Here is a 27,971-nt window from a genome sequence, read left to right on the forward strand (position 1 = left end):
TGTCAAAAGGCAAGAATGAAAACCAGCAGGAGTGTGTTCCTCGAAGAGACAGGTTTGACGTCCATGGTTTAAATCATTGTAAAATCGTTCTTATTTCAAAAAGCGTTCCCAGAAACCTTGCTCTTAAAGCTGGATCTTCCACCTATACCTTCTGTTCTCAATTTTTATAACCAAAGATTAAGAGCAGTAAATCAGTAAAACTGCCAGTAAATCTACATGGATAAATAGAAATGTGTTAGTGAAGAAAGACACTACATCTTCAGCCCTTATTCTCTTTAGCTATTTGTGACTTTGCCACTGAAGAGCGCCTGTGACGTCGACATTTCACTCCATTGCATATTTACATGTAAAATCTTTGTCCTTTTTAGCACTGGCCAAGTACTTCAACTCCTAGCCAATTCATAGACGCTAACTACCTTTAGCGCCTATTGACGATTGTATCGTCTTGCTGGGGGGGTTTGTTAAGAGCCCCGACGCTTGCTCCTAACCCTTACAAAAACAGTTATACAGGAATCCTGCAGGAATTTGACCCTTTGTGAAGTAATTGTGCAGGTGTCCTACAGGAATCATGTAGTACATTCCTGCAGGTATCCTGCAGGACCAAAACCTGCAGGATTTTGATATTCCTGCAGGATATGGCAAACTGCTGAAGGAGGAGATAAAATGTATGTGGACATGGTGCAGATGTATATAGCCAGCTAGTTTTCTATTCCAAAAATATGTATTTTTAACTCTCCTTTACAATTTACAACAAGAAGATGAACAGTTATGTGACATATTGGTCACCATAGCAACAGTTGATAGTTGGAAGTTGAGGAAATGGCTGCCAGTCAGTTTAGCTAATTCAAGTACTGCTAATATTAAAACAAATGTTGACAGGTAAGGGGTCAGAGAAACATACTAAAACTACAACAAATGTTTATATGAACATGTTAGGGGGTGGCATAGTTAGTTTTTAATGTGTTGTGTTTGTATAACATTTTGTATAAATAAGTTAGCTAGCTTAGCTAACATGTTCTCTACCACTGGCTGCTAGCTAGCTAGCTTTGACAAAAAAAAACATTTTAAACTTTTGTTTCCATGGAAAGTGACAAATGAGATTTGATACTTTAGTACTGTTGTCGCAAGATAGGCTATAACTTTTAAGTGTTTTGAAACGGATGGTGATAGATTCTAATTTTGAATGACTAGGCTAATGGTTCCTTGGCAAGCATTTGAAGACAGTAACCAAGTCACATGACCGATCATGACCTGTCATAAATAAGGACGTGATTGCATTTAAATAGTAAAGAGGGGTTTAAAACATTGTTTATCTATGAAATATCACATTATTTTCACTGAAATAATAAGGTCACAATTGAATAAACAAACAGTTTGATTTAAATAAAAATGAATAATTTTAACATCACTTTCTCTCTGTTTTACTTGTAGCTTGCTTGGATTGTTTCCCCACCTCCACCATGTGAGTTCTCTTCTTTTCCCTTACAGCTTAGACTACAGGGAGCACAGAAAACACACACACTATAATTATTTGCCTTGTATATCTAACAGTTTAGCAAAAGGCCACCACACCACAGAGTTGGTCAGTGCATGAGAAAACAATACATTTACTAATTCATCTGTTTCTTTGTCTCATTTGCAACTCCATTAGTCCCAGTTGTCTACTAGTTAAATTTTCTGAAGGATGAGGTAGGGATCCAGCAGGTTGTCCTACAGGAAAATGGATATATATCCTGCAGGATTCCTGCATAATTTTTTGGAAGGGAGAGTTAAAACGCATTGCTTGTGGTACGGTTTTGAAAACATAAGGAACGTATAATTCATATCAGCAAGAAATAATAATACAAAAAAAAGGTTAAACTACTACACATGTTTATAAGGTTAGTGTTCCCACACGGCCATATTTCCATGTTACAGCGCTTGTTTACAGAAAACAGACGGAAGACAGAGGCGACTCTGTGATAATTAGAGTAGTTAACATCTATGAATGGGAAAGTCTGCGCTCAACTCTGTGGAGGAGTTAAGGTACTTGGCTATTTTAGTGCCAAACTCAGATTGTAAATGTTTGCTAATGGTTGTAGGTGTTGCTAACGTTTTCAAGCAAATTCCTATCGCTAAAGATGTCACACCGTTGTTATAGAAAAGGTCACAAGCTAATAGGGTTGCAAAGGGAGGGTATATTACTAAAACTTTCTAAGTTTACCAGTAAACTACCAGAATTTTGGTATCTTTCAAGGATTTTATGTAATCGATCACAATACATCTAGTGGCCCTTTTGGGTACTTCAGATTATCAGAAGTGTCTGTAAAAATCTCTGGCCCTCTGTGTGGCCTTATCACATAAAATATATATATATACACAATTACTTAACCAGGTAGACCAGTTGAGAACAAGTTCTCATTTACAACTGCGACCTGGCCAAGATAAAGCAAAGCAGTGCGACAAAAACAACAACACAGAGTTACACATTGGATAAACAAACGTGCAGTCAATAACACAATAGAAAAATCTGTAAACAGTGTGTGCAAATTAAGTAAGGAGGTAAGGCAATAAATAGGCCAATAGTGGCGAATTAATTACAATTTAGCAATTTACACTGGAGTGATATATGTGCAGATGAGGATGTGCAAGTAGAAATACTGGTGTGCAAAAGAGCAGAAAAACTAAAACAAATATGGGGATGAGGTAGGTAGTTGGTTAGATGGGCTATTTACAGATGGGCTGTTTACAGCTGCAGTGATCGGTAAACTGCTCTGACAGCTGACGCTTAAAGTGAGTGAGGGAGATATAATGCTCCAACTTCAGTGATTTTTGCAATTCATTCCAGTCATTGGCAGCAGAGAACTGGAAGGAAAGGCGGCCAAAGGAAGTGTTGGCTTTGGGGATGACCAGTGAAATATACCTGCTGGAGCGCGTGCTACGTGTGAGTGTTGCTATGGTGATCAGTGAGCTGAGATAAGACAGGGCTTTACCTAGCAAAGACTTATAGATGACCTGGAGCCAGTGGGTTTGGCAACAAATATGTAGCGAGGACCAGCCAACAAGAGCATACAGGTCGCAGTGGTGGGTAGTATATGGGGCTTTGGTGACAAAACGGATGGCACTGTGATAGACTGCATCCAATTTGCTGAGTAGAGTGTTGGAGGCTATTTTGTAAATGACATCGCCGAAGTCAAAGATCGGTAGGATAGTCAATTTTACGAGGGTATGTTTGGCAGCATGAGTAAAGGAGGCTTTGTTGTGAAATAGCCGGTTCTAGATTTAACTTTGGATTGGAGATGCTTAATGTAAAATATATGACATCATTTAAAAGGATGATTTAATAGGAGAAAGCTGTAATCATTATCCTAAATATAAACCATAAACTTAGTTGAGCATGAAACGTTCTTTATATTTAAAAAAAATTATTATGTCAATATGTAATTGTTTTGTCGTCAACCTGGTGGTAGTTGTGAAAAAAGTCACTAGTTGAAGAGTTGCTGTTAATTGAAAATAATGACATTATTGATCAGATGCTATTTTCATTAATTAGGCTATTTTCTCTTAAACCAAATGTTCTATCTACTAGAAACTCATGAACAATATGGAAATAGATATAATAAATGAATACGGTAACCATTTATTATATCTATTTCCATATTGTTCATGAGTATATATAAGTTATTCAAGCATAAATTACCAAAGAATCTTACTGAAGATTCCGATAACCTTGGTAAATTACAGCTAGCTTTGCAACTATACACGCGAGTAGAAATGTTTAACATTGTTTATTAAGAAGTTAAGTTCCATTTGTATCCCTGAGCTGTACTCACCACCGCAGGTTGCTTACTGATTTGGAGAGAGCGCGCCGGCCGCTCACATGCGCCAAGTAATTACAATGGGAGAATCTCAATAGCATTTCCTTGATTCCTCTGAACTCCTCATCCAATGTGTTTTGAGGAGGCGGCGGGGAGAGAGCACCGGAGGAATCAAGGAAACACAATTATGATTCTCCAAATCTTTTATGTCGAGGGGTGTTTTCCTAATAATAGCCTATCTACATTGATAAGACAACTATTGAGAAGTATTGATTGTAAAGGGAATTATTAGGCTAATAATAATTGATGAAATACCTGTTTAGGTGCATTTTGTATTATCTCAGTGTTACAGGTTGGGCTTCAGGTGCCCATTTTCAGGAGAGCATAGGCTGGAGTGACATGGAGTGACATGTTATCCAATGCTCTAGTCTAGGCCTACTAAACTCAGCTGTGTGCAATCATTGATGCTTTGTCAAAGTTATAGGAGCTCTGCCTAGTTTAAAGGTGCTCTGTCTTAGAAGCTAATTGAAGCTTCAGTATATTGGCCATTTAGTGTATCTGTATAAGTCAGAGTCTGTCAACATCTTGTCATAGATCCAGCTCACCTTCTGCACCTGTTAATAAATATCACAATTTTGCACCTGAATTCCATCTGACTCCTGATGCTTCACACACCCTGACAAGAACGTAGAGTCCACTATTCTATACAATTTAAAAAGAAATGTCTACTTTTCAACTTTCTATAAAACCCTTGGTTGCAGGAGCTTTTTTCGTGTTGGCGACTATAGACAAGAGGACTTCATGGTGGTCAGATACAACCACATACAGCCTCAACTCCTCTCTCCCCCGACCTTTCACCTCAACCACACCTCCTTTCCCACACTCCTCCACTATCTTCTCTTTACCCCCATAACCCCTACACCCCCTCTCCTCCGTTCCCTTCACATCCCTCCCCCAGCCCTCACCTTGGCAGGGCCTGCTACACTCCTGCCAGGGCCCGTAGGCGTCCCAGATGAACTGCTGGGGTTTATCCTCGATGGGGATGTTATAGGAGTACCGGACGTCTGGGTTGTACAAGTTACCTACAGAAAGCACCTGCGGAGTGAGAGGGGGGCAGAGGAATAGAACAATAGGTACAGTTCCTCTGTTCCATTTGCATCATAACCATTTTACTGTGTCACCTTCTCAACAGTCAGGTAAGGAATTGTTACCTGGACAATGATCTCCTCTTCGATGCGGTCAGTGCAATTGATTCTCTCAATGATGTGGTCAGATCCGCTGTACTCGATGATGGTGTTGCCCAGTTTGATTTCCCTTTTAAACATGCTAACCACAAACTCTCCATTGAGCAGATACTCCCCTCTGATGTTTGAAACAGCTGCACATAAAGAGAGAGGAGATGACACTGGCATGAATAAAAAGGATGGCATAGGAGTCTGAAAGTACAGTATGGGACAGGGTGAGAAAACACACGTGTCTTTGATGAGCTCAGCTACTCTAAAGTCATTTTTCCTTTTGTTGAGGAAATCAAACAGACTGTTTACATGGACATACTGTAGAGTTGGCTGAGTGTTTACATGGACATACTGTAGAGTTGGCTGAGTGTTTACATGGACATACTGTAGAGTTGGCTGAGTGTTTACATGGACATACTGTAGAGTTGGCTGAGTGTTTACATGGACATACTGTAGAGTTGGCTACACTGAGAGTCGGTCAACTGTAAACAAACTCTCACTTAACTCAGTGATAAAAAAAGAGCCTCAAAACAGCTGATGTTTTCATTTACAACAAGGCCTGCAACAGAGAACAGATAAACCTAATTGGGGTAAAATAATCCTGCATTCCTCCTGGAGGAATCTCATTCCTCCTGTTCTGTTCATCAGTTTGTCTGCTGCACACATTCACACTAATGCGATTATGGAGCTAATTTCCTGAGTTACTTTCCTCGCCATTTCACACATCATAGTTATGTGGCCGCAGAGACCGGCCCACTTCCCGCAAGCCCTCTTACCCCCTGTTCCTCCTCAGGCCCCAGCTCAACCGCAGAGACAGTCACACACACGCACACAAACACACACACAAAGAAACACAAACATAGTGACCTTTACGAGTAGCACAGAGAGAAGGCCCCAGACAGTCACACATGCACGTACGCACACACACACAAACAAGCACGCACACAAAGAAACACAGGCATAGTGACCTTTACGAGTAGCACAGAGAGAATGAAATGGCCCACAGAGGGCTATATGAGTTCTGGATCATTAACGCGTTAGCACGTGGGCCCTAAACTCTCGTACAGGCCAGGTTCAATGGGCCCTTCAAAGCTCTCAGCTGAAGACATGCAGAACACTACTGTACAGTAGAACCACCAACCATAAATCTAATCAAATAAAATCTATTTTATTTGTCACATGCGCTAATTACAACCTTACCATGAAATGCTTACTTACAAGCCCTTAAACAACAATGTATTATTAAGAAAATATTAACTAAATAAACTGAAGTAAAAAGAAACTAACACAATAAAATAACAACCATATACAGGGGTGGTACCGAGTCAATGTGCGGGGGTACAGGTTAGTCGAGGTAATTGAGGTAATATGTACATGTAGGTAGGGGTAAAGTGACTATGCATAGATCATACAGAGTGAGTAGCAGCAGTGTAAAAAAACAGGAAGTCAATGCAAATAGTCCGGGCAGCCATTTGATTAACTGTTCAGCAGTCTTGTGGCTTGGGGATAGAAGCAGTTAAGGTGCCTTTTGGACCTAGACTTGGCGCTCCGGTACAGCTTGCCGTGCAGTAGCAGAGAGAACAGTCTATGACTAGGGTGGCTGGACTATTTGACAATTTTTTGGGCCTTCCTCTGACACCGCCTGGTATAGAGGTCCTGGATCGCAGGAAGCTTGGCCCCATTAATGTACTTGGCCATATGCACTACCCTCTGTAGCACCTTGCGGAAGGAGGCCGAACAGTTGCCATACCAGGCGGTGATGCAACCGGTCAGGATGCTCTCGATTGTGCATCTTTAGAACCTTTTGAGGATCTGAGGACCCATGCCAAATCTTTTCAGTCTGCTGAGGGAGAATAGGCATTGTCATGCCTGCTTCAATACTCTCTTGGTGTGTTTGGACCATGATAGTTTGTTGGTGATGTGGACACCAAAAATCTTGAAGCTCTCAACCTGCTCCACTACAGCCCCGTCGATGTAAATGGGGCGTGCTCAGCCCTCCTTTTTCTGTAATCCACAATCATCTCATTTATCTTTCTCACGTTGAGGGAGAGGTTGTTGTCCTGGCACCATACTGCCAGGTCTCTGACCTTCTCCTCCCTATAGGCTGTCTCATCATTGTCGGTGATAAGGCCTACCACCGTTGTGTCGTCTGCAAACTTAATGGTAGTGTTGGAGTAGTGCTTGGCCATGCAGTCGTAGGTTAACAGGGAGTAAAGGAGGGGACTGAGCCCCTGAGCGGCCCACGTGTTGAGGATCAGCGTGTCAGATGTGTTGTTGCCTACCCTTACCCCCTGGGCGCGGCCCGTCAGGAATTCCAGGATCCAGTTGTAGAGGGAGGTGTTTAGTCCCAGGGTACTTAGCTTAGTGATGAGCTTTGAGGGCACTATGGTGTTGAACGCTGAGCTGTAGTCAATGAACAGCATTCTGATGTAGGCGTCATCTGTGGATCTGTTCGGGGCGGTAAGTGAATTGGAGTGGGGTTTCTGGGATGATGGTGTTGATGTGAGCCATGCCCAGTCTTTCAAAGCACTTCATGGCTACAGACGTGAGTGCTACAGGTCAGTAGTCATTAAGGCAAGTTACCTTAGTGTTCTTGGGCACAGACACTATGGTGGACTGCTTAAGACATGTTGGTATTACAAACTCGGTCAGGGAGAGGTTGAAAATATCAGTGAAGACACTTGCTAGTTGGTCAGCGCATGCTCGCAGTACATGTCCTGGTAATCCGTCTGGCCCTGCGGCCTTGTGAATGTTGATCTGTTTAAAGGTATTACGCACATGGGCTACAGAGAGCGTGATCACACAGTCGTCCGCAACAACTAGTCCTCTCATGCATGCTTCAGTGTTGCTTGCCTCGAAGCGTGCATAGAAGTAATTTAGCTCGTCTGGTAGGCTCATGTCACTGGGCAGCTCGCGGCTGGGCTTCCCTTTGTAGTCCGTAATAGTTCGGAAGCCCTGCCGGTGTAGTAGGATTCAAACTTAGTCCTGTATTGACTCTTTGCCTGTTTGATGGTTCGTCAGAGGGCAAAGCGGGATTACTTATAAGTGTCCGGGTTAGAGTCCCGCTCCTTGAAAGAGGCAGCTCTACCCTTTAGCTCAGTGCGGATGTTGCCTGTAATCCATGGCTTCTGGTTGGGGTATGTACGTACGGTGGGGACGACGTCATTGATGCACATATTGATGAAGCTGATGACTGATGTGGTATACTCTTCAATACCATCAAATGAATCCCGGAACATATTCCAGTCTGTGCTAGGAAAGCTGTCCTCTAGCTTAGCATCTGCATCATCTGACCACTCCCGTATTGAGCGAGTCACTGGTAATTCTGAGTTTTTGCTTGAACGCGTCTCTGTGTGAGAAGTAAAAATAGTGATCTTTTTTCCCCTCTGGTTGAACATGCTGGTAGAAATTAGGTAAAACAGATTTAAGTTTTCCTGCATTAAAGTCTCCGGCCGCTAGGAGTGCCGCCTCTGGATGACCATTTTCTTGTTTGCTAATGGCCTTATACAGCTGTCACGCCCTGACCTGAGAGAGAGGGTTTGTTTCTCTATGTGGTTAGGTCAGGGTGTGGGGTGGACATTCTATGTTTTTGTATTTCTTTATGTTGGGCCGAGTATGGTTCCTAACCAGAGGCAGCTGTCTATCGTTGTCTCTGATTAGGAACCATACTTAGGCAGCCTTTTTTTCCTTTGGGTTTTGTGGGTAGTTGCTTTCTGTTTAGTTGTAAGTACCTGACAGAACTGTCGGCTGTCATTTTTGTTTAATTTGTAAAGTGTTCATTTTTGCATTAAACGACAAAATGAACATATTCCACGCTGCACCTTGGTCTACTCATTTTGACGCCTGTGACAACAGCTCGTTAAGTGTGGTCTTAGTGCCAGGATCGGTTTGTGGTGGTATATAGACAGCTATGAAAAATATAGATACAAATTATCTAGGGAAATATTGTGGTCTTCAGCTTATCATGCGGTAATCTACCTCAGGCGAGCAAAACCTTGAGACTTCTTTAATATTAGATTTTGCGCACCAGCTGTTATTGACAAATGGACACAGACCACCACCCCTTGTCTTACCGGAGGTAGCTGTTCTGTCTTGCCGATGCATGGAAAACCCAGCCAACTGTATATTATCCATGTCGTCGCTCAGCCACGACTCGGTGAAACATAAGATATTACAGTTTTTAATGTCCCATTGGTAGGATAGCCTCGAACGGACCTCATCCAGTTTATCCAGTTTATGCTCCAATGATTGCATGCTGGCCAATAGGACGGATGGTAGAGGTGGGTTACCCACTCGCTGGCGAATTCTCACAAGGCACCTGGATCTTTCCCATCTTTCTCAGTAAAGAAAGAATCTTTGTCCAGTTCGATGTGAGTAATTGCTGTTCTGATAACCAGAATATCTTTCTGTCATAAGAGACAGTGGCAAAAACATCATGTACAAAATAACTTACAAACAACGTGAAAAAACACACAAAATAGCACAATTGTTTAGGATCCCGTAAAACGGCAGCCATCCCTTCTGGCGCCATTGAACCATCTCATATCTGCTCAAGAAGAGAATACTAAACCTTTCGACACCTCTGAAAGGTAGACATGTGTCACGTTCGTTTGAATGGACGGACCAAGGCGCAGCGTGATTAGAGTTCCACATCTTGTAATAAACAGTGAAACTTCTACAAAACAATAAACCAACAACGAAACGTGAAAGTAGTGGTGCTACATACACATACACAAAACAATATCCCACAACCCAGGTGGGAACAATGGATAACTTAAGTAAGATCCCCAATCAGAGACAATGAACATCAGCTGCCTCTAATTGGGAACCATACCGAGAGCACCAACATAGAAATGAAAAGACTAGAACACCCCCTAATCACGCCCTGACCTACAACACCATAGAAAACCAAGGGCTCTCTATGGTCAGGGCGTGACAACATGTTTAAATCCAACAGCCAACAAGACCCTAAAATAGTGTTTTGATAGTGAGTCTGAGTCTTACCGAGGTAGTTATCGTCTTCTGGTTTCCCTGAGTAGCTGTGTTGACGAACATCAATATTTGTAGCACCACTGGGTATTCTCACCACTTCGTTGTATCCTGCAGCACAACAAGCAGAAGAGAACTCAACGTCTCTGAGTGGACATGACTAAGTTAGTGGTCATTATAAGCTGGGTGGTTCGAGCCCTGAATGCTGATTGGCTGACAGCCATGGTATATCAGATCGTATACCACGGGTATGACAAAACATTTATTTTTACTGCTCTACGTTGCTCTACGTTGCTAACCAGTTATAATAGCAATAAGGCACGTCAGAGGTTTGTGATATATGACCAATATACCATGGCTAAGGGCTGTATCCAGGCACTCTGCATTGCGTCGTGCATGGGAACAGCCCTTAGCCGTGGTATATTGGCCATATACCACACCTCCTCAGGCCTTATTGCTTAAGTGTACATTACTGTTCAAAAGTTTGGGGTCACTTAGAAATGTCCTTGTTTTTGAAAGAAAAGCAAATTTTTTGTCCATTTAAATAACATAGAATTGATCAGAAATACAGTGTAGACAATGTTAATGTTGTAAATGACTAATGTAGCTTTTTTATGGAATATCTACACAGGCATACAGTGGCCCATTATCAGCAACCATCACTCCTGTGTTCCAATGGCACGTTGTGTTAGCTAATCCAAGTTTATCATTTTAAAAGGCTAATTGATCATTAGAAAACCCTTTTGCAATTATGTTAGCACAGCTGAAAACTGTTGTTCTGATTAAAGAAGCAATAAAACTGGCCTTCTTTAGACTAGTTGAGTATCTGGAGCATCAGCATTTGTGGGTTAGATTACAGGCTCAAAATGGCCTGAAACAAAGCACTTTCTTCTGAAACTCATCAGTCTATTCTTGTTCTGAGAAATGAAGGCTATTCCATGCGAGAAATTGCCAAGAAACTGAAGATCTTGTTCAATGCTGTGTACTACTCCCTTCACAGAACAGCGCAAACTGGCTCTAACCAGAATAGAAAGAGGTGTGGGAGGCCCCGGGGCACGACTACAGTTTTCAGCTGTGCTAACATAATGATCAATTAATGATCTGATGATCAATTAGCCTTTTAAAGTATTAAACTTGGATTAGCTAACACAACGTGCCATTGGAACACGGGAGTGATGGTTGCTGATAAAAAGTTTGGGGTCACTTAGAAATGTGTTTTTGAAAGAAAATCACATTTTTGTCCATTATAATAACATCAAATTGATCAGAAATACAGCTGATAATGGGCCTCTGTATGCCTCTGTAGATATACCATAAAAAATCAGCCATTTCCAGCTACAATAGTCATTTACAACATTAACTATGTCTAATGTTGTAAATGACTATTGTAGCTGGAAATGGCTGATTTTTAATGGAATATCTACAGAGGCGTACAGAGGCCCATTATCAGCTGTATTTCTGATCAATTTGATGTTATTTTAATGGACAAAAATGTGCTTTTCTTTCAAAAACAAGGACATTTCTAAGTGACCCCAAACTTTTGAACAGTAGTGTATAATGGGCTAATGAAAAGCTTTCAGTGACCCTTTTCAGTCATTGTGATGATACATAGTTTGAACACCACGACTGGCCCTAGGCTCACCGTAGCGCACCATGTTGAAGGTGCCTGCCACGGTCTTGCACGAGGAGTTGTCACCGCCACACACACCACACTTATCTCTCCTCGCCTTGGAATTCAACACATGGTCACATCCCGCTTGCTGCACAGGTATGAGAAGGAGAATGGAGAGGTGGTTAATGAGGAAAAGGAAGTCGAGGAGGAAGAGGAGAAGGAAGTGGAGGAGGAAGAAGAGGAGAAGGCAGATGATGAGAGGGAGGGAAAGGGGGGTATAGGACATGAAAGGATAAATATCCAACTTGTGCTACAACATAAAAGTCATCTGCTTGGCAGATTCTCATTGATACACATTGATGCAGCTAGGATTTTAGTATTTGTGAGATAATGTAACTAAAGTAGTGGCATTCTAATGAAATCCTGTACTGTACTCTGCAACACTCTGCTAGCCTGCAGGGATAAAAACCATATGACCTAAGAAAATAGTTGCCTAATACACAGAACCTAACCCGGTTAAGTGTGTTAAGTCCATATCACTGTACCACATCTGACAGGAATTCTCTATCGTAAACAGCACCAAAGTGAAACTCTATTCTGATATAGTTGGGTTTAGTTCAAGTTCCCTCTAATAGGGACCTCTGTGATCAATATTCTTCTCATTTTAAAACAATGTCATTATTATCTTATTACTGTTATGAATGATATATTAAGTTAGCTGTCAGACTGAAGCTGTTAAAGGCTGTGTGTCAGTCTCACCCTGCACAGGCCCTGCACACAGATGTCGTTGGTGTCGGGGCCACATGGCGTGCCGTCGATGACCCGATCCCTGAGCTGATAGTAGGCGGTGCTGCCAGCCACCCTGCAGAACAGCTTACAGCGATCCTTCATCTGAACTACAGGACAGGAGAGGAAAGGGGAATGGTGAAAACAGTCCACTGACCACATTAAAGGGGCTAATGAATTCAACCATATGGATGCTCTAACAAGTTTACTTAGCGTCCTCAATCTGGATCACATTGATTCACAGAGCACACAGAGTGCTTTGAGCACATCTACAGGAAGCCTTAGTTTACTTACAGCACCATTTCTAAAGGTCTAAACAGTCCAGTACATATAGAGATTTTTCTATGTGTTAGAAAGATGCAAAAACCAGGTGTCAAGAGAGAGAAGATGTTCTTACTTCCGCTGTACTTGGGTACCCAGCGCACATTAGGAGGTAGACCGTTGATGTTGAAGTGCCGGCCATCAAAGGCCGCACACTGCTCCTCTCTGAAGTCTCTCTTCTGCTTGGAGCAGGGCTCTGAGTTACATGAGCGGAACTTCATCCTGCGCCCCACACAGTACTTCCCCCCGTTCTTGGGCCTGGATAAAGGTGGTAAATAAATACATAGTCAAATCTTGTACTTTCGGATTGATATGGAAAGAATTCATTTAAGGAGGCTTGATGGTATGGTACATTGACCACGGCAGCTCCAAGGGAGACACAGTCCAGTAGATGTGCATGACTACAAAGGCTGTGCTTACATGGGTTGGTTGCACTCGCGGTCGGCGATTTTGATGCCCCCGCCACACGTCCGCGAGCAGGAGCCAAACGGAGACCAGCCTCCCCACGCCCCCTGCACTGGCGTGGCATCGTGCTCTTTGGTAATGCACTGGCCATGTTTACAGTGCTGTGGAGAGAGAGAGAGAGAGAGAGAGAGAGAGAGAGAGAGAGAGAGAGAAGAAGAGCATGAGATAATGAAACCTTAGCCTGCACACTGGCAACACATCTATCTGAAAGTACTTCACAACCTCCTTTGATGTTAATCTGGGAAAAATTACAAAACGAATGGAAAAAGACAGAACCCAAAAAAGACATCCATTATAAATGTGTCTGTCCGAGGGTAAGTGAACTCAAAGGAGAAGATATGTTTCAGGTTATAGCGGAGGATCCATTTTCGTTGGCAACAACAACTGCATTGTAAAAGTCGGCAGCCTCAGTGTTGAAGGGTTGAGCAGGTTGGTTGGTTTGTGTGCAGGAATACAATGTGTAAACAGAGCAGGCTCTGAACATGTGTGCTGTGGGACCTCAGCTCTTTTATGTCAGACAGACAGCCAGGAAGTGAAGAGTTTGGTAGAGGGCCTAATTAGAAGCTACACTAAACCAGTAATGGATAGGGCAATCTCCACAAGCCTCTATTCACACCATAAGCAAGCCTCTATTCTACCATAAGCCTATTACTGCCTCATAGTAATACCAGCTCTGGAGAAAACAAATCCATCCTAACCCAAGTTGCAAATATGTTTGAACAAATGGAGGGATTTGGAGCAACTACCACGTGTGCCCCACTCATGTTCAATTATGAGTTCATATCGAGTTGTCATTGGTAAATTGATTTTGTGGCAGGCTTCTCTGAACTTATTTTTTATTTTGTAATTTGTGCTTTTGATGAAATAATAACAGATTTTATAGTCATGAGTCATTCAAATAGCAGCAGAAACAAAGAAAGTTCAAATCAAAGTTTCCTTTGTGGTTATTTATGGGGTGTTTTTGACAGTTCATAACATTGAACATTTCCAGTATGCTCCAGCATAGTGATTAAGCTGGCTTGGGGTGTATGTGAGTGTGTTTGTATGTTCATGCACAGGCAAATTAAACTATTTGATTATATCTGCCGCTCTCTCTCTCTCTCTCTCTGTGTACACACAACATAAGTATCTGGTGCTAGTCCCTTTTATTTTCCCACTTTTAATTTGATCTTTCTCTTTATCTCACCCTCTCCAATTATCACAATCTGTTCATTTTCGTCCTTCTCCCTGTCAGATCCCTATATATTGTGGTAGATCTCTCTGCTACTTACCTTTCCTGGAGAGCACTCTGTTCCGTCGGCCCAGGGCATGTGTTGGGTCCTGCAGCCCCTCTGGGCCCCCTCAGGGCTGGTGCACCACAGCCTGCGGCACTGGACCTGGAGAACACACACTGTTACCATCCCCCTGCCTGAGCTCCATCCACAAACACAGACACAGTGCTGTATACTCTTGTATTTCTTACAAGGTGTGTTACCTTTAAACAAAAGCTGAAACTAATCCCTGAGAAACATCAAGCCCAGTAGCTTGCAGGGCTTCACAGGAGGTGTAGCATGTAAACAAAATATTGAACACATGCAGAAGGCCTAGCTGAGAGCCAACTGGGACAGCAATTGGATATTACATAACAGATTAAGGTGACTCTAGTATTGAATGTCTGGAGCCATAGACTACATTAATGTAGGACTAGACAGTGAACTGAGTGTCTGGGTACTTTTTCGTCTTTGACAGACCAACGTACAAAACATAACATTTTAATACCGCATGGTGCATTCTCTTACCATATATGGGCACACCTGTGTTCCCGGCCCAAATATCAATTCACATTGTTTATTGACATTGTATATCCGTCCAGGCAGCTGCTGTGACAGACTGTATGGCCTAGAAATGGGCTCATCAAGTAAGCACTCGCCATACCCTGTGCTATTAAGAAATAAAAATAAAATGACTTAAAGAAAAAACAAAAAAAACAAAGACACAAACAGACAGAAAACACACTCAGTACAGGTGGACAGGCAGCATTCTGTACAATAACAGAACCACTACTGTAATGTATGTACAGTACTACAAGGCTATTGCTATGAAAACAATACCTGGCGCTCTACAAACAAACATATCTGAAAGTATTACAAATTCCAAACATTCACTCACAACACAGAAGTAATGTTGTTTCCCTTTAACCCAGAAATGTCCAGATACCAGTTTTGATTGAATAGTTGACTGGTCATTTAACCCTTACTGCGATAAGAGCCTGGTGCTACTAACGCTAACGACAATAACACTTCTCCATAATGACATGAATGTCTATACTAGAAAACAATGTCCTTTACATACTCAAGGAACTCTGTGATGTATTTCCTGCTACACTTGGACCACATCCAGGGGTTAGTGTAGTGGTTGAGTGTGGGTGCCATCACATGCTGCTGTATTTTAACCCCCTCCTCTTTGCACTTGTTGCTGTCATCATGGGGCATGTTGAATCTGTCAGGAGGCCAAACCACAAGTGAGAACATATATTCACCACAACACACAGGTCTAACCCTCTAACCCACCATCAATAAACCTACATGTTGGGCTGATTGCTAAGCTAACTACTAAACCTCATCCTTTAGGCAGCAGAATGGTAACACACAGGGTTAACTGACTGAGCTGGTTGGGGTTAACATTACAAGCTGGTCTGTGCCGGGGCCAGTGTCTGGGATAGTAGGGTCAGAGGGGATACTTATTATATAGTACGGTAGTTCTCTCCCATGGTACTGTACTGTACTGTATGGCACCTCTATGGTACAGTATGACAGGTACTGCATTCCACAAGCATTGTCGCTAAGCAGACTTCAGCAGCGGTGTCACCGCTTGACGCCAGTAAGAATGGAATTCAACAATCCCACCTTTTGTGTGTGTTGCGAAAAAATTGTATTTGTCTTAAGACACAGGGGTTGTTAAAGTCAGTAACAGTCTCCAATGTAGCGGCCTGGAGTTGTTTGGCCAAGCTGGATGAAGGCTGGCTGGCGCATGCTGACTTGGGACTTTTTACATGCTGACTTGGGACTTTTTACATGCTGACTTGGGACTTTTTACATGCTGAATTAAGTCTTGGATCTTAGAAAGATTTTGAGAGCAAAACCAGGGCCATACAAGACACTTGTCTGAGATAGCATGACAAACTAATACAGCTGCAAAATTGTGATTACATGAAATCAATCAAAGAATAGAGAGCATGCTGTACTCACACATGGCCCAGTTCATGGGCGATAGTAAACGCAGTGCTGAGTCCATTGTCCTCACTAATACTGCAACTTCTGTATGGATCACACACTGTACCCAGCTCTGCAAGCCCTGCAAACCAAGAGTATAATCATCATCATATTTGTTATTAGAGCATTGTCATCACCATCATCACCTTCATCATCATTACATTGTCATTAGCACCCTAAAAAGCAGCATCATAATAAGTACATCAATATTATTATGAAACTGTCACCAATCAAACGTTATGTTGCAGTCTTTATTGCATGTGTCTAGAGAGCTCCTCTTACCTAATGTGTCACACTTGTCCCGCGCTCGACAGATGTCCTGCCTGTGAAGAACACACAGATGGAAGTTATGTCACTGGTTTCACACCCCAGAATCCCATTGCACTGTGACACCAGAGAATAAATAAAAGACAACATATTATAGCGGATTTTGGGGGTAGCCCCAACCGTGGCTCGAAGCTAAGACTGTCAACACAACACTTTAGCCGTTACTCCGAGAGATGGTGATGAGAATGGCTGTGTCGTGGTAGCAGTGACAGTGTACCTGGTGATGAGAATGGCTGTGTCGTGGTAGCAGTGACAGTGTACCTGGTGATGAGAATGGCTGTGTCGTGGTAGCAGTGACAGTGTACCTGGTGATGAGAATGGCTGTGTCGTGGTAGCAGTGACAGTGTACCTGGTGATGAGAATGGCTGTGTCGTGGTAGCAGTGACAGTGTACCTGGTGATGAGAATGGCTGTGTCGTGGTAGCAGTGACAGTGTACCTGGTGATGAGAATGGCTGTGTCGTGGTAGCAGTGACAGTGTACCTGGTGATGAGAATGGCTGTGTCGTGGTAGCAGTGACAGTGTACCTGGTGATGAGAATGGCTGTGTCGTGGTAGCAGTGACAGTGTACCTGGTGATGAGAATGGCTGTGTCGTGGTAGCAGTGACAGTGTACCTGGTGATGAGAATGGCTGTGTCGTGGTGGGAGTGATGGTTCTCATCTTGGTGATTTTGCCTCTGTTGCCAGATACAGAAGTTCTTTAAAGTGGTCTGTGCATTGAAGGAAATGGTAGGGCCATCCTACAGTAGAGAGAACAAGGGAGAGGTTTACAGTACTGTACTGTGCTCACGGGGCTTATGAATGACTCAAATGCATTGTATTTCTCTGAAAAGGATTAGGATTAGAGTTAGTGTTGTAATCTTACCAGCTCATTGTTGATTATGACTAACTTCACAATCACAATGTTAATCAGATTTCCGATGCTGGGATCCTTGTAGATGGAAGACACCTGAAGGAAAAGATTATAGACAGAAAAATCAACCGTTTTTTTAACATCAATACATTTCAGTATCCAACATTCATCAAACCCTTTAGGAGTGTACTCAATCAGTGGTTCAGACATTCAAAATCAACATGCAGTTTTATGGGGAAGAAAACCTGGTCTCATTGTCTTGTTTGAGAGGTTTATTATGGCTGTACTCAGATCCTGTAGCGAATGCAGACTGCCAAGATCAGAATATAGGCCAGGCTAGCTACCCCCTAGGTTCTCAGCCACAGACTCCAGAGGAGGCCTTTATATGAAGTGGCCAGGAATATGCCGTCTATGTGACATACCTGAGCTCATTTTTTCACTTTCATCAAAGCTGTCAGACAGGTAAACCTCATGCTGCCCCTCTCCTGACCGTTTGAACATTTTTGTTTACTCCTGCCATGGGCCTTACCCTCTGAGCTCTCCGCCTGCTGCCCATGGCCTGGGACACAACAGAATACAGCCCCACTCCCCTACAATCAAAAAGGCTGGCTGGCCATTGGGCGGGTGGTTAACTGAGCAGAACTTACAATGGACATTAACGTGAGAATGTAGTGCTGAAGGTTGCTCCCGTGATGTTCCACCATCTTGCTGTCTGCCACCACCATGACTTCTACAAAGCGGGGATAGGAGAGGAAGCGCTTTGATCTCCTGTGAGGTCCTGAGTCACCGCTGCTTTCATTAGCCGGCTGTCTGCTGCTCTCTCTTTCTGATCTGGAGAAGGGATCGGCAGACAGGCTCTCCAGGTCATTCAGCATGCCGCTGCTGCTGGCCATCGGACGTCTCCTCACCTTGTCCCTGTTCCTTTTGTGTCTGTGTTTATGTCCTGGAAAAGAGATGGTCATGAATATAATACTCTCAATATAAAACACAAGCTTATACTGCAAGCTTGTATGAAAGGCTATTACATTTATCAGACAATAAACTGTCATTCTCTTCCTAGAAAGTAGGGTTAAGTGGTATCAGTTCCTGTCCCATACTGGGATCTACTGTATTAACGGCAGTGCACACAAGAGGCGGTATTTCTTTCCAAACAGCAGGGATCTTGATCCAAGAAGGACTAGATTGTCTCTGTTGTAACCAATAAGCTTGATCTGGCAAGCTTGCCACTTAACTAGCAAGTTAGAAAACCAAATGCATAGCTGGAGCCCTGAGCAGGAGATCACTTATTTGGAAAATCTTAGATAGTTAGTGGTGTAGTACGCATCCCAGAGCTTTAAGGGCCCGCAATAAATGTTTGTTTTTTAAATCAATTGTTTTGACGGTATTGAAAACCGTAACGTCAGTATTTCAAAGTACCCCGATATACAGTATATACAGTATACCGCTCAAGCCTACTTGAAAGCACAGTTGTTCTGCTACTGCCAGGGGATGCTTGTGAATGCATACAAAGGGAATATGCTACTGCTCTTTGTATATTATTGCTGAAAGAATGAGACAAAACAAATGTGTTGACGTCCAAGGGCCTGGAAAGTGAAGGAGTGGGGAGGAGAGGAGGAGAGATGAGGGGGTGGGTTGCGTTCACTTTAGGTAAGTCTGGCACTCGGCCAAGCACCAAAGATGGAGAAAAGCCCCAACATCTCAAGGAGGAGCACCAAGGATGACTCAGGGTGACTTCTGAGTATGATTTTAATCTTGACATGACAACCAAATGTAATGGAGTAGCACAAATACCCCTCCACTCTTCTTTTCGACCCCGTCTCTAGCACAAAAGTTGAGCTGTTTCTGCTACCCATGATTCTTATCAGACTGAAAGATATAACCTTTTTGAAAATCCAGAGCTACAAAGGGTCTTTGTAAAAGCTTGCACAATGTCTTATACAGTGCCTTGCAAAATTATTCATCCCCCTTGAAGTGTTTCCTATTTTGTTGTATTACAACCTGTAATTTAAATGGATTTTTATTTGAATTTCATTTAATGGACATACACAAAATAGTCCAAATTGGTTAAGTGAAATGGGAAAAAAATAATGAAAAAAACCCCCAGAAAGGTGGTGGGTGCATATGTATTCACTCCCGTTGCTATGAAGCCCCTAAATAAGATCTGGTGCAACCAATTACCTTCAGAAGTCACATAGTTAGTTAAATAAAGTCCACCTGTGTGCAATCAAAGTGTCACCTGATCTGTCACATGATCTCAGTATATATACACCTGTTCTGAAAGGCCCCAGAGTCTGCAACACCACTAAGCAAGGGGCACCACCAAGCAAGCGGCACCATGAAGACTAAGGAGCTCTACAAACAGGTCAGGGACACAATTGTGGAGAAGTACAGATCAGGATTGGGTTATAAAAAAATATCTGAAACTTTGAACATCCCACGGAGCACCATTAAATCATTTATAAACATTTTTAAAGAATATGGCACCACAACAAACCTGCCAAGAGAGGGCCACCCACCAAAACACACGGACCAGGCAAGAAGGGCATTGATCAGAGAGGCAACAAAGAGACCAAAGATAACCCTGAAGGAGCTGCAAAGCTCCACAGGGGAGATTGGCGTATCTGTCCATAGGACCATTTTAAGCAGTACACTCCACAGAGCTGGGCTTTACAGAAGAGTGGCCAGAAAAGAAAAAAGTAAGCAAACACATTTGGTGTTCACCAAAAGGCATGTGGGAGACTCCCCAAACATATAGAAGAAGGTACTCTGGTCACATGAGACTAAAATTAAGCTTTTTGGCCATCAAGGAAAACGTTATGTCTGGCGCAAACCCAACACCTCTCATCACCCCGAGAACACCATCCCCATAGGGAAGCGTGGTGGTGGCAGAATCATGCTGTGGGGATGTTTTTCATCGGCAGGAACAGGGGAAACTGATCAGAATTGAAGAAATGATGGATGGTGCTAAATACAGGGAAATTCTTGAGTGAAATCTGTTTCAGTCTTCCAGAGATTTGAGACTGGGACGGAGGTTCACCTTCCAACAGGACAATGACCCTAAGCATTGCTAAAGCAACACTTGAGTGGTTTAAGGGGAAACATTTAAATGTCTTGGAATGGCCTAGTCAAAGCCCAGACCTCAATCCAATTGAGAATATGTCGTATGACTTAAAGATTGCTGTACACCAGCAGAACCCATCCAACTTGAAGAAGCTGGAGCAGTTTTGCATTGAAGAATGGACAAAAATCCCAGTGGCTAGATGTGCCAAGCTTATAGAGACATACCCCAAGAGACTTGCAGCTGTAATTGCTGCAAAAGGTGGCTCTACAAAGTATTGACTTTGGGGGGGGGGGGGGGGGGGGGGGGTGAATAGTTATGCATGCTCAAGTTTTCAGTTTTTTGTCTTATTTCGTGTTTGTTTCACAATAAAAAAATATGTTGCATCGTCAAAATGGTAGGCATGTTGTGTAAATCAAATAATACAACCCCCCCCCCAAAAAAATCTATTTTAATTCCAGATTGTAAGGCAACAAAATTGGAAAAATGCCAAGGGGGGTGAATACTTTCGCAAGCCACTGTTTTCATCCCCACATTTTCAAAAACATATATGAACTCAAATAAATGTTCAGGTCATAAAATCTGAGCTGTAACACACTCAAAAATACACACACACACACACACACACCTATGAGCAGTGAAATGTCTTGCATATTACTCAACATCATTCAGATTTATTTTCATAGTAATTAATATTTAAATGTTTGAAGTTGGCATCACTTTCCTACAATAGAATTTACACAGTGTCTTCATGGTAGTGTGCCTATCGTGTTTTCTTATCAAATGATCACAGGAAGTACAAGAGTCAACAGGAACTTTTAGAAATAAACTGAGATTTGGCGATACTAGGAAGAACTTCCAAAATGGTTGTCCTGTGCATGAGCTGAAAAAGTACCCAGTTACAGGAAATTAGACGTAAAATGCATCAATATCCTGCCCCTTGCACTTGAAAACTTGAATAACCTCTGACTTTTTGGACATACTGCTTTGTGGTGTGCATAGCATCTGCATACAACTCTGTGCAATCAGTTGTTCATGTGAAATTGCTGTGCCACAATGTGTTTGACTGAAGGATGGTGAGATCATAAGAATGACTGGTTACAGTTACATTGTCTTTCAGATACTGTATGTCAGTCACTAAAGAACCACTCATAACTTGTTATATCTGCCCATGAAGGAACTTCATTGGACTTTATGCAAACTGGAAACCATATATCCTGAGGCTGCATTTATTGTAGCTGGGGATTTTAACAAAGCTAATTTGAGAACAAGGCTACCTAAATTCTATCAGCATATCGATTGCTGTACACGAGCGAGTAACACGCTCGACCATTGCTACTCTAACTTCCACAATGCATACAAGGCCTCATTTTGGCAAATCTAACCATGACTCCATCTTGTTGCTCCCCTATAGGTAGAAACTAAAACAGGAAGCGCCCGTGTTTAGGTCTATCCAACGCTGTTCTGACCAATCGGATTCCACACTTCAAGATTGCTTCGATCACGTCGACTGGGATATGTTCTGGGTTGCCTCAGATAATAACATTGACGTATACACTGACTCGGTGGGCAAGTTTATAAGGAAGTGTACCCACTGTGACTTAAAACCGTGGATTGCATTCGCGCAAAACTGGAAGCACGTACCAGCGCATTTAATCATGCCAAGGCGACTGGAAATAAGGCAGAATACAAACAGTGTAGTTATTTCCTCCATAAGGCAATCAAACACGCAAAGTGTATAGAGACAAAGTGAAGTCGCAATTCAACGGCTCAAACACGAGACGTATGTGGCAGGGTCTACAGACAATCACGGATTATAAAAAGAAAACCAGCACCGTCGCGGACATCGACGTCTTGCATCCAGAAAAATTAAAAACGTATTTGCGTGCATTGAGGACAATGCAGTGCCACTGACGCGGTCTGCTGCCAAAGACTGTGGGCTCTCCTTCTCCATGGCCGACGTGAGCAAAACATTTAAACGTGTTAACCCTCGCAAGGTTGCCAGCTCAGACGGCATGTTTAGCTGCATCCTCAGAGCATGTGCAGACCAGATGGCTGGTGTGTTTACGGACATATTCAATCAATCCCTATCCCAGTCTGCTGTCCCCACATGCTTCAAGATGGCCACCGTTGTTCCTGTTCCCAAGAAAGCTAAGGTAACTGAACTAAATGACAATCGCCCCGTAGCACTCACTTCTGTCATCATGAAGTGCTTTGAGAGACTAGTCAAGGATCATATCACCTCCACCCTACCTGTCACCCTAGACCCACTTCAATTTGCTTACCGCCCCAATAGGTCCACAGACGATGCAGTCGCCATCACACTGCACACTGCACACTGCCCTATCCCATCTGGGCAAGAGGAATACCTATGTAAGAATGCTGTTCATTGACTACAGCTCAGCATTCAACACCATAGTACCCTCCAAACTCATCATTAAGCTTGAGACCCTGGGTCTCGACCCCGCCCTGTGCAATTGGGTCCTGGACTTCCTGACGGGCCGCCCCCAGGTGGTGAAGGTAGGAAACAACATCTCCACTCCGCTGATCCTCAACACTGGGGCCCCACAAGGGTGCGTTCTCAGCCCCCTCCTGTACTCCCTGTTCACCCATGACTGCATGGCCATGCACGCCTCCAACTCAATCATCAAGTTTGCAGACGACACAACAGTGGTAGGCTTGATTACCAACAATGACAAGACAGCCTACAGGGAGGAGGTGAGGACCCTCGGAGTGTGGTGTCAGGAAAATAACTTCTCACTGAATGGCAGCAAAACAAAAGAGATGATCGTGGACTTCAGGAAACAGCAAAGGGAGCACCCCTCTATCCACATCGACGGGACAGCAGTGGAGAAGGTGGAAAGTTTTAAGTTCCTCGGTGTACACATCACCGACAAACTGAAATGGTCCACACACACAGACAGTGTGGTGATTTCCAACATTCATTCACAACTTCAAACAGTTTTTACTGTGTTTCCTCAGTTCTATGAGCAAAATGATGCCACTGCTTTACACCAAAGTCTAAACAAGCGCAGTAGTATGGTCATTGGTCATGACTGTAATAGTAAAATGACTATAATAAGTTCCTATTGCAAATCATATACTGGAGTTTTGGGATATAATACTGTAATTGAGAGACAATGATTATCCTTCCTTGCTTATGTCTGTGTGAACTTGTTAGGCTGGATATGTTATCAGGCAGACTAAGACACACACACATACACATTTGTTTACACATTTAGCAGCTCTCAACAGGGAGTCCCATCCTCTCTCTTCTCCTCTCCACTTAGAGCCATCAGACACCAGGTGAAGGCTGACTCTGTCAGCTGATAAACTGGCTTACGTAATGAAACTGACTCAGCTCTCTCGCGCTCTGCTCTCGCTCTCACGCTCTCTCTCTCACAAAAAAAACAACAAAAAAAAGCATCAGAACAAAAATCTCCATTGCATCTCTCCTCTCATCATTTCATTGTACCTGATGTGTCACAAGCAGTGTCCTCCCTGGCTGCCTCTTTCTTTGGGGCCTTCTTCCTGTACACAATATGAGGTTTGGTGTGTTCTTCTTCATAGTGTTCTCCATTGTAGCTGTGAAGGGGCTCCACAAAAAACTCCCCTTCTGATGACCTGAAAGTGCCAAGCTGAGGGGGATAAAAAAGGAGGAATCAGAATTGTTTGAAATAACTGCAGTAACATTGGAGCGTGGATTCGTACTGCATGGACACAGTCCAAAGCAAAGATTAGTTGAAATGGTCCTTGCCAGGGCCCCATTGGCTAGGCTTTTTTACACAGCTATTCATTTGATGAGAATGTGTTGAAATGCATGTATTTGCATGCATATTAGTAAAATTGTCCCTGAAAAAGATAGGGAAAAGGAGAAGAATGAGGCATATGATGCCTATCAGAAAACAATGCAACTATTTTTGTTTGTTTCTTGGCACAGTTGGTAGACTTGGTGGAAGCCTTGTTGCATTTCACAAAGCACAGGCTGCACTACTAGCGAACTTGGAGGTCAAAGATACACCAGACAAGCAAAGTACAAAGCTAAGCAATGTGGAAACAGCACTCATTTCTAATTTTGATTGAGTTGGAGAATGCTGCACTGGGTAATGCTACCGACCAATAGGGTGGCCCAGAGTGAACCTTATTATCCATGAAAATGCATTTCATTGTTTATGTATGAGATTGAAACCACCTCAAATTAGGGAAAAGGGAATCTCATAAATATACTGTAGTATGCTAAATGTAATGACCATCGGGAATATTCACCATTGTGCTCACATGCAAACAAGATACTATATAATGACAACACTAAGTATTGATTTAGTTGTGGGAGCCACTCTCACTATGACCGAGGATGATGACTCATGTAATATTAAAATGCAAAGTGGAATTGAAATGAGAAAGTGGTTAATTCATGGTAAGTGGATATGATTCATAATTTATCAGTGTGCATATACCTACTTCTGACTGTTTCCCTGTGACTAGGTCCAGAGCAAGTTACAAGTCCTTGGATGTATGAATAAATAGATACATATAAATGCTTCATCATTTTCACCTTTTAACAGTGCATTGTATTGGCCTGAATCACACCCAGACCAACATTAACTTTGCTTTCTTTCAATGTGAAATGATATCCACAAGCATACCAACTAGGCCTACGGTGCAGGCAAGTCCCATTTGTTTGATTTGTGATGACCTCAATGATGTTCACATCAGGCAGTTAGTTAATAACTGTATCAATCTGTAAGTATCCCTAGGGGACTTCTCCTCAGTGGTGTAAAGTACTTATGTAAAAATACTTTAAAGGACTACCTAAGTCGTTTTGGGGGGTATCTGTACTTTACTTTACTATTTATATTTTTGACAACTTTTACTTTTACTTCACTACATTCCTAAAGAAAATTCTGTACTTTTTACTCCATATATTTTCCCTGACACCCAAAAGTACTCATTACATTTTGAATGCTTAGCATGACAGAAACATTGTCCAATTCACGCACTTATCAAGAGAACATCCCTGGTCATCCCCACTGCCTCTGATCTGGCAGACTCACTAAACATGCATGCTTTGTTTGTAATTAAATACAAAAATAAAATGGTGCCATCTGGTTTGCTTAATATAAGGAATTTGGAATAATGTATACTTTTACTTTTGTACTTAAGTATATTTGGGCAATTACATTTACTTTTGATACTTAGGTATACTTAAAACCAAATATATATATATCATTTTTAATCAGCCTTTATTTAACTAAGCAAGTCAGTTAAGAACAAATTCCTATTTACAATGATGGCCTTTTAGACTTTTACTCAATTTGTATATTACTGGGTGACTTTAATTTTTACTTGAGTAATTTTCTATGAAGGTATCTTTACTTTTACTCAAGTATGACAAATGGGTACTTTTTCCACCACTGCTTCTACTCCACAACGTCATGGATGCATGGAGATTATGTTCGGAGTCGGACTGTGAATCGTGATGACGTCAACACCACTGGCGCTCCCTCTTCACTATTGTGCGTAGGACGTCACCAGCGACCGGAGGAGCATGCATTGCAGAGTGAATGATGGATGAAGTGGATGAGCACAAGAGAGAGGACTTCTAGGCTCGACGTTATTTATCTTAGAAGCTCGTTTTAGATTGTCAGGGATACAAGAGCTAACATAATGCCTTATTCTCACTAACAGTCACCAATTGCATTTTGAACACAAATCCACAAAGCTGGAAAGGCACGCTTTGTGCAGAAGTAGAAATGCACTCCGTTGCCAGGGAAAGGTTCCCCTAATGTTCTCATGTTGCCATAGTATTATTATGTGAACAGCTACATGGTAAACAATTGGCATTCCAGTATCATATCTAGTCATACAACATGTGCGCCTATCATAGTGCAGACTAGAGAAACATTCTTGCACACTGTATCAAGGGAGGGCTACTCAAAGTGCTTGGACTCACCAATCCAGAGCAGAGACTGATGACTGCGGTGTGCTCCGTTTGAGCATTCACATGTCCTTTATAGAAGCAATGCTGATACTCCGTATCCTCCTCCGCCTCCACCTCCGGTGTGAAATCCGTTATGTTACTATCGGTAAGTGCTCCTAGTACTGTCACAGTGTATAGGGGAGCAATAAATCCGGACTCGAGTGTCAGGTTGAGGTGATAGCTCTGTCCGAAAGCAGATATTTTGTAATGGATTGTTGGAGAGTCCCATTGATCAGAGGAGTTGCCAGGGATATCGTCCACACTCCGCCGTTTTCTTTTGAAGTGCACGCTCGTGGGAAAGTTGTCACCGGCTTCATTCACTCGCGCCGGAGTTACAATCTCGTATGCGCCAAGCTGCTCAGACACTTTAGCTGGTGAAGAAAGCCATGGTATAACGGCTATAGCATAAGCAATGATAATAAATAATAATAATAACAATAATAATAATATTAATGTTAAATTAGTTAATTACGTTTGCCCTGTGAAATGAAGCCATTCAAGAAACATAAGACCATTATACATGTATTGTAAGTCATGTGCTTTGCTGATGCTGAAAAAAAGTCATTCATTCTCCGTCTGCCGGTTACAAAATAACACATCACAGGGTAAAAATGTTTTTGGGGCAGGTCGAAATACTTTACCTTTTCTTGAATTCAATAGCGATTTCTCCGTGGATAACACTACATTCAAATCGTCAGGGAGAAATAGCAGAAACCCTAGTCCCCAAAACAGCACATGCATGATTGTCCACGTTAAGTAGAGAGCAGCACCCCCGAATACAAGTATTCCTCTTGCACACAGCTGCTCCGGTCACTCTGGCTTTCCAACGTATTCCAACTCTTAAGTGCTTGCGCATCTGCCACATCCAAATCGATTATGCTTGACTCTTGGTTGCTGGGGGGTTTCTCACCGGTAACGTGCGTTGGGTCGTGAGCGGTTCGCGGATCCCCTGGCGAACATGCATACTGCAGAGAGAGGGGCCGGTTGTAGACTACAGACAGACAACTATGGTGGGCTACACTGCAGGCACCAGACTGCCGATGTTGGGGCGGGTTTAGTGAAAAGGTAGGTTACATTACTGGAGCACGCCCCTCAACCAAGCCACTCCCGTTTCTTAGAGAGTGACTTGACAGACATAATTGACTTATTATTGTGGTATCACTGCAATTACTTGAGAAACATCTTCAATTATGATTGCTGGCGGTGGTGTTGCAGTTCTCCATGAAGAAACCATGAAGTTAGTAGCTGGATGAGCAATGAGAAATGTCAACATTTGAGTTAAAAATACATTATAATGGC

The 27,971-nt window shown here is 42.7% G+C and overlaps 1 protein-coding gene across 1 annotated transcript in view; it reads right to left on the reverse strand.

Moving 5' to 3' along the window:
* The window catches only part of adamts9 (ADAM metallopeptidase with thrombospondin type 1 motif, 9), a 42,611-nt gene extending 14,917 nt beyond the window's left edge, over positions 1-27,694 (reverse strand). The window contains exons 1-18 of the mRNA XM_014133425.3: positions 27,314-27,694; positions 26,646-27,043; positions 24,168-24,330; positions 18,282-18,577; positions 17,647-17,730; positions 17,397-17,521; positions 16,739-16,779; positions 16,433-16,538; positions 15,537-15,683; positions 14,984-15,125; positions 14,477-14,581; positions 13,161-13,306; positions 12,817-12,998; positions 12,393-12,529; positions 11,664-11,781; positions 10,037-10,132; positions 5,009-5,175; positions 4,763-4,892 (exon numbers count right to left, since the gene is read on the reverse strand). Of these exons, the coding sequence (XP_013988900.1) occupies positions 4,763-4,892; positions 5,009-5,175; positions 10,037-10,132; positions 11,664-11,781; positions 12,393-12,529; positions 12,817-12,998; positions 13,161-13,306; positions 14,477-14,581; positions 14,984-15,125; positions 15,537-15,683; positions 16,433-16,538; positions 16,739-16,779; positions 17,397-17,521; positions 17,647-17,730; positions 18,282-18,577; positions 24,168-24,330; positions 26,646-27,043; positions 27,314-27,413 (2,683 nt within the window). The 5' untranslated portion in view covers positions 27,414-27,694. The remainder of the gene's footprint in view (positions 1-4,762; positions 4,893-5,008; positions 5,176-10,036; positions 10,133-11,663; positions 11,782-12,392; positions 12,530-12,816; positions 12,999-13,160; positions 13,307-14,476; positions 14,582-14,983; positions 15,126-15,536; positions 15,684-16,432; positions 16,539-16,738; positions 16,780-17,396; positions 17,522-17,646; positions 17,731-18,281; positions 18,578-24,167; positions 24,331-26,645; positions 27,044-27,313) is intronic.
* Positions 27,695-27,971: the final 277 nt, after the last annotated feature.

The sequence above is a fragment of the Salmo salar genome, chromosome 12, assembly GCF_965601325.2.
Source record: "Salmo salar chromosome 12, fSalSal1, whole genome shotgun sequence".
Lineage (NCBI taxonomy): Eukaryota > Metazoa > Chordata > Actinopteri > Salmoniformes > Salmonidae > Salmo > Salmo salar.